This window comes from Oratosquilla oratoria, chromosome 43, assembly GCF_046742065.1.
Source record: "Oratosquilla oratoria isolate Oo_2021 chromosome 43, ASM4674206v1, whole genome shotgun sequence".
NCBI classification, from domain to species: domain Eukaryota; kingdom Metazoa; phylum Arthropoda; class Malacostraca; order Stomatopoda; family Squillidae; genus Oratosquilla; species Oratosquilla oratoria.
The window spans coordinates 10,886,453-10,894,418 of record NC_134819.1 but is presented as its reverse complement, the minus strand read 5'-3'; the positions used below and the strand labels follow the sequence as shown (position 1 = coordinate 10,894,418).

The following is a 7,966-nucleotide window of genomic DNA, read 5'->3' as shown; positions in this document are numbered from 1 at the left end:
TTAGTTCGTCCACATTTGGAATATGCTGTTTCTGTATGGTCACCGAATCTCATTAAAGACATTGACAGACTAGAAAAAGTACAACGGCGAGGCACAAAACTGATTCCAAATATAAAAAATAAATCATACGAAAATCGACTAAAACATATGAATCTGTTTTCCCTAAAAAAGCGTAGACTCAGAGGTGACTTGATACAGGTCTTTAAGATTCTAAAGGGAATTGACAACATCAAAAGTGACAAAATTTTCACATTGAATGAGAATCAGACAATAAACAATGGTCTCAAACTATCCGGAAATAGATTCAATTTGGAAGTAGGTAGAAACAACTTTGCCAACCGTGTAGTTAATGAATGGAATAAACTTCCTGCACAGGTAGTGCAATGTAGTTCAGTTCGAAGCTTTAAGACTCATTTAGATAAACACCTAAGCAAGATGCTGTAATGATTATAATTTATTTTATATTATTTGTTTTTGCTTTGTTATCATTTGTCTATTTGATTTTCATTTATTATTAGTTATGTGTCAATTTATTATTATTTACTATTTACCTGTTTGTTATTCAACTATACCTATGCATTTATCTATGTATTTTGTTTGTTGCATACATTATCATAGTTTTTTTCTTATCATTATTTTATTATTATTATGATTTTTTTCGCATCCGACCTAGATATGGACCCAAAGGTCTCCTGTCGGCATGCTCCGCCTTTGTAATCCTTATATGTGATTGGCTAAGAATTCCAATCTTAAAATGCCATCACATTCAAGGGTCCAGTTTTTGACTACGTAGAGGGTAGTGGGTGGGAATGGGTTATTATCAATGGTTATGGGGGTGGTTATGGTTGAGGTGAAGTTTAGATGTGTGCCACTTATCATGGTTCCCATAAGGTGTGGTTTGTCGGTAGGGTAGGAGTCACCAAATTGTGCATATATAGATTGTGAAAGTATGTTTATCTTCGTGCCTGTATCTATTAGGAATGTACAATGGATATTTCCTATGGTGCCCGTGAAACATAGGGCTTCTGGTTTATCTATGGGTGATGTTATTGTTTTTTCTTGAGGGAGGCTTGTATGGAATCCCCCAACTGCCTGTTTTGATTCCTGTTGAAGGTTGTGGGGCGTTCCTGTTGGGTGCTGGGATGTGGTCGTAGTGTTGGGTTTTGGGTTCGGCACTCGTTGTCGGAGTGGGAGTATGTGCTATGGACTCAGCATGGTTTGTTCTGGTTGTGATGGGTAGGTTTAGGGATAGATTGGCGCTTTTGTTGGTGGCAGTCTCTATCTGAATGGGTATAAGAGTTATGGAAGTACAGTAAGTCTGACTTTGGTTGCTAGGTGATCTTTGGGGTCTAGTTTGATTATTACCCATGCTAGCTGACTGGGTGTAGGGTCTTTGGGCTTTGCATTCCGCATCTGAATGGGATGTTGTGCTATGAAGGGAACACATTGTACTTTGTCAAGGGCGTTGTCTGCAATCCCAGGTGTTGTGGGAATTTGATTTGTGGATATCGCACCAAATGGGGCTGAGGTTGTTATAGGTACTCTTGGGTTGCGGGGGTTAGGGGGCTTAGAGTGTTGTTTATGGAGGATATTGTGTTTATTCTGGCTGGTTGAGCCTTGCTGAATCTATCAATTCCACATTTGTCTGTTATGTCAAGGATGTATTTGGATGGGGAGGTGTCATATATGTCAATGTCAACTCGTTGGGCCTCTCTTTCACACTTGATGGGGAGGGCCATGAAAAACATGGCAAATTCAAAGAAATTTGCTACATCTTCTCCTTTGACATAGTTCACACCTTGGTTATTCTGTGATACCCATGGGGAGGGGTTATTGACTGAAGCTTTGATTGTTTTTTATATTTCGGCTACCTATACCACGATAGAGTGGAATGAGGAGGAGGGGGGATTGCGCATGAACTCCAGGAATTTGAATAGAAAATGAAAATCATTCTGAGGTCTGTCACTGAAAAGATTCTTAAGTTCTGAGCAATATTGTGTGTATGTGATCATTTCCCAAATCCCCACCCCTTCTTACCATGTTGCCAAATGGCTACATGAATCTCCCCTTACATTCCTAGAACTTACTTCCTCCGCTCTACTGAGGATTTTGTAGACATCCTACGGGTTAAACCTGTCAGAATCCTGGCGTCATTAGATGCTAATTTTTTTTTTTACTGAAACAAGCCTCCGGCTACGCCGGGGAGCTTGGCCTGCTGCGCTGCTCGCTATTCTTCTTCTTCTTCTTTTTCGAGTTCTTCTTCTTCTTCTTCGAGTTCTTCTTCTTCTTTGAGTTCTTCTTCTTCTTCGAGTTCTTCTTCTTTTTCGAGTTCTTCTTCGAGTTCTTCTTTTTCTTCTTCGAGTTCTTCTTCTTCTTAGAATTCTTCTTCTTTTTCTTCAAGTTCTTCTTCTTCTTCTTCGAGTTCTTCTTCTTCGAATTCTTCTTCGAGTTTTTCGAGTTGTTGTTCTTCTTCTTCGAGTTCTTCGAGTCCTTCTTCTTCTTCTTCTTCGAGTTCTTCTTTTTCGAGCTCTTCTTCGAGTTCTTCTTCTTCGAATTCTTCTGCGAGTTCTTCTTCTTCGAATTCTTCTTCGAGTTCTTCTTCTTATTCCAAATAATACCTTTGGTAATCCCCATGATCCGATTTTCCCCCATGTTTTGTAAAATTCTTATAACCCGCAAAGTAATGTTTTTCGAACTCACACGTACTCTCTCGCGAAATTTCTCCGTCAAACAACTCGAGTTTTTCAAAAGTTTCGTCACTGTGCTTGTGCGATAACAATTTCCGAAAAAAAACTCATAATATTAATAAATGAACAACGTGAATCAGATCAGTTCCAGTTGAAAACGTGAAACGAACTGAATAAACCCTTACACCTACCCAGGGTCCGGTGCGACCGTTTTGCCGGGTCTCGAGAAAAACTCGCAAAACGGAGAATTATTTTTTTTATTTAGTATAAGATTCCTATATTAAGAACAATCAATATCATTCTTGACTATGTGTATCATAATGATGACATCCCACCCCCCATATCCCTGAGTCCACTTTATAAGAATTACTGGTCATCTGCACCACAGAAGTTCCATTCAGGTGCCCAGAAAGAAACCTTTACGTGCAGCAAGATGGGGGAGCGATGGGATCACCGTTAGGTGTCCTCTTCGCTGAAGCCTTCATGTCTGCGGTAGAAAGATCAGTCTTCCAGGATGGAGAGTTAAAACCACCTATATACTGTAGATATGTAGACGACATCTTTGTCAGCACCCCTTCCGTTGATTTGTTAGAAAATATACGGTGCCGACTTCAGGAAATTTCAGTGTATTCCTCGTGGCAAGCTTTACACAGTGAACTTTAACACCTGAGACAAATGCTCACAAACAATGGGTATTCTAACACTGACTTTGATTCTGTTACCAACAAAATGCTAGAATCCCATTTCACGATCAAAGAACCACAGAATCATAACTTCATTAACATTTACTACAGAAACACCTTCACTAATAATTATAAAAAAGATGAAAAAGTCATCAGGGACATCATTCATAAAAATTGCCTTCCTACAAAAGAGAACAACAAAATCAGAGTTCTCATCTATTACAAAAATCCAAAAACTTTCTCCCTGATCATGACAAACAATTTGTCTAGGCGATCAGACTTCACATCTAAAACTAATGTAGTGTATCAATATCATTGTTCTACAGGAAATTGTAATTTCCTCTCTCATTCCTACATTGGTTTTACTAGATGTAAAGTCAGCCGTTGCCTATCTTTACATCTACAAGAGGGAGCAATCAAAGAACATCATAGGAATTTCCACAATGCTGCACTCAGAAGGGATGATTTGATCAATAACACCAAAATTATTAGATCGAGCAATGACCCTAGGAGACCACAATTACTCGAAGCCTTTCACATTAAAGACGCTCCGGTCATCAACATCCAGAGCAATCTAATCTCTTCTATCCCATTATATAGAAATAAAAATCCCCCACTCCCCTCCCTCTACCCCTTCTCTCTCTCTCCCTTCACCTCCACTTCCTCCCTCACCCTTGGTGACCACATCCGCCTAACCCTCCCCCACCCCCAACCCCCTGACCTCTGAGCTCCCTATTGTCTGTCCCTCCCCCCCCCTTTTGTCTGACCTGATCTTAGGTATATATACATTGGTCATCCCCAGCTTGTTACTCTCCCTTCTTTCTCTCTTCCCTTTAAATGTAATTCTTCGTATTTATTTTCACAAAATTGTCATCTTTATTATTACTGTTACCATGTAATTTTTGTTATTTCAGTTATATCTTGATATTGTCTTGTACCTTTACTGTTACCATGTAATTTTTGTTATTTCAGTTATATCTTGATAATGTCTTTTTCAAGACGAAACATTGATGTCAAATAAGAACAAATGGAAGAATATAGACCTAGTTTCAATTCACCCAGTTAGTGGAAAATCTCTTATCAGGAAAATCGAGAATACGAAGAAAAACTGAACAACTACAACAATGCTGTTGTTTTTAACTCCACGTGTGTATGTATATATATATATATATGTTAAGGTTCTCTGCAATTAACTCACCTTTTCTATTGCACATGGGTCGTGATCAAGGTGTCACGAGCGAAGGACAGAAGCTCACGCCTACAATTGTCTGGGTCAGGGAAAGGCAGGAGTGTCACTTTCTTCACTTTATTGTGACTAATGAATATGAGGATTTTACACCTGTGTTCAACACTGAGTCTAGGCTTACTCTGCTGCTATGCGGGGTATCACGGGCGACGCCGGGACACCCCCTGGCGTCCCCCCACGCATACCCTCGCTACATACCCCTTGCTTTCTCTCCGAATCACGCATCACTCATGCATTACAAGTCACGTCACGTCCATACTAACCATCCAGACACACTATGCAACATTCATTCATGCTCTTTTGCCATATATATATATATATATATATATATATATATATATATATATATATATATATATATATATATACGTATATATATATATATATATAAGCCATTGTAACTGTATTATAACACTGTTAAATGCAGCAATTGAATAATATAAGACAGGATACTAAGTGCAATGTCAAATAATGTATTATATAAAGTGTATGAGACCTGATATGGATGCCATCAATTTATTTATTTACTAAATTCCAGGCTCTGATAGCAGCATTGATGCTTTGTTGGAGTTATATAATATCATGTCACCACTAGATAAGTCTATTCCAGATAATGGTTTACTTCTGTATCAACAACACTGGCAATCAACTACATGTGACTATACTTAGGTGTGCTACAGAACTTTGGTTATGAGATGAGAGGACATTTATTCATTCTACCTCCATTCAAAATTGTCCTCTACTAAATGAATTGTGCAAATGATTATAAATGTATTTTAATCATCTAACAAGAAGTATTCCTATATAACAAAAGACAAGTGTTGCAATCCAGATGGAACAAAAATAATTCCTGATACAACTACACAATCTATTAAGTAATCACCATGGTTGACATGAAGAAACCATCACAATATATATATATATATATATATATATATATATATATGTATATACAAATATACACATATATATAAAATAGCACAAAATAATGGCTACATCTCTATACAGCAGCTCTGCAACAGCAAACACAATTCCATTGTTATAGTTGCAAAACAGTTCCATGTAAATTGTTTCCATACAGAAACAATGTATTGATACATTTGACTTTTTCCTTCAGTACAGGAACACCATGCTGAATCATCTGGTAAAAGCCAAAAGAGAATCTGCATACAGCATCACTATTGTTGATTGTGCTGCACTCATGATGGTAGTTAATATAGGAGGTACTGTGGGGTAAAAGAAATACACCATGTGCACCGCTTCTGTGTATTCTCGGTTTCAATTTTATAACAATAGAAATTATATAAACAACCGCTAGAGGGCAGTTGTGTCAACAAAAGAGAAATGCCATGCGCAGTACAATACATAATAAACAAAATAATATTTGTATTCAAACCTCATTTTATGAATTCCAATTGTACAAAAATATAGTACTATGAATTCTCATATTACCCAAGTTTACAGAATACTATACAAAAATACATAGAAAAAATTATATCCTTAAGTTTAAATCTCAACAACTATGCATAATATATTGAATTAAGATGATGTTGATCCTTCTTACAATGAGACCTCAGTGGAGCCAATTCACCTTAAATCATTAGCCTAAACAAAATTTGTAGAGCACTGCCCTACTACACAAATACATGGGCTTAGGTTGAATGAATAACTTGTAGAATAAGTGGAATAGCAGTTAAACTTCAGCAATGGATTTCTGATACCAAAGCATTATTTTGGTCTCTAATGGCTCTCACACTTTTTGTATTGCCTGAAGACCATTGGTATCTTTCATTCTAGAGACAAACCAGTCATCCAAGACAACATAGTCACCAGTCTTTGGCACCACCCTCCACATTACTGGACCCCTTACTTTTCGCTCAAAGGCATAGATGACATCAGGATTATCTTCTACAGTTGCTTGAACAAAATCCAGGAATTTCTCCACAAAGTTAAAAACCACATTTGGATTCCATTTGTCCTGCAAATATGAGCATAAGGGAAGATTTAGGTCAGATATGCAAATATATGTCAATTGTATTAAGAGAAATATCTTTCTCTTTTCATATTTCATGAACAAGTTCTTTGATGGGAATACATGCATTTACCTAATTGTAGTACACAGGAAAGGAGCAACACTCATTGGATCCTGTCTCCTATTCTCTAGTTTTCTAACATATCTAGACACTTAATCTATATCTTGGACTTCAATTATCAAATTTAGATTTAAACTCTTGTATTGTTTGAGCTCGTGTCATATCACCTAAGCTATTCCACATGTTTACACATATGAAAAACTGCATTTCTTCACATCCTTTTGACACGTGGTCTTTCTTAATTTACTTCCATGACTTCAGCCTTCCTATCTTTCATCAGGAGATCTCTTCTATCAATGCAATCTATCCCCTTTAGTGACCTGAAAACTGTAATCAATTCACCTCTTTCTCTTCAATCTTTCAAGGTTGGTAGACCCAATGTGAAAGTGCACTTATGGATACAGTAGTCCCTCAACATTCACGAGTTCCACTTTTGTGAGGTTTGTACGTTTGCGAGTTTCCAACAGCACAAACATATTTACCGATATTCACGCGAAAAAATAACAAAGCAGCCTATCACCACATCACTTCCCTCCCTCCCTCATCCCCTCCCCCCACCATCAGCCCACCAGTCTGCCACCAAAATTCACAAGAAAAAATAACAAAGCAGCCTATCACTGCATCACTACTCTCCCTCCCGCATCCTCCCACCGTCAGCCTGCCAGTCTGCCACTCTGTCTCAGTTATTGCCTTGTTTGTCCAGGCAGCAGTTCAGTCAGCTTGAAGTGATTGCTATAACTTTGTGTGTGCTTGCATGTCCTCCAGTTCACGTGGGTGTATTTTACCTATTTACCTAGTTGTATCATACAGGAAGGGAGCTATGCTCGTGGTGACCCATCTTTTTATCTCTCAGTATCAAGTTTTTTCTTAAAATCTTGGATAGTGTTTGCACACACTGTTTCATTGTCTAATTTATTCCATGTATATATCACTCTGTGTGGGAAGCTGTTCCTTTATAAATTTCTTCTGTAACTATTGTTTTTTTAGTTTCTTTTCGTGTCCTCTCGTTTTACCGTTGTCCCATATTAACAAGTCATTCCTATCTAAAACTTCCATTCCTTTCATTATTCTGTAGATAGTCAGGTCACCTCTTCCTCTTCTCTGTTCCAACATTGGTAGTTCTAATTTGGACAGTCTTTGCTCATATGTTAATTTGGAAAAATTTGGTGCTAGTTTTGGTTGTTGCTCTTTGTAGCCTTTCTTTTTTTTTAATGTTCTTTTTGGTACTGGGTGTCCAGAGTGCTGCTGCATACTTGA

General features: G+C 37.7%; 1 protein-coding gene across 1 annotated transcript in view; it reads right to left on the bottom strand.

Annotated features, from left to right (window-relative positions):
- Window positions 1-5,868: 5,868 nt before the first annotated feature.
- The window catches only part of LOC143021935 (decapping and exoribonuclease protein-like), a 153,553-nt gene continuing 151,455 nt past the window's right edge, over window positions 5,869-7,966 (bottom strand). Inside the window, exon 9 of the mRNA XM_076179826.1 lies at window positions 5,869-6,594. Within this exon, the coding sequence (XP_076035941.1) occupies window positions 6,367-6,594 (228 nt within the window). The 3' untranslated portion in view covers window positions 5,869-6,366. The remainder of the gene's footprint in view (window positions 6,595-7,966) is intronic.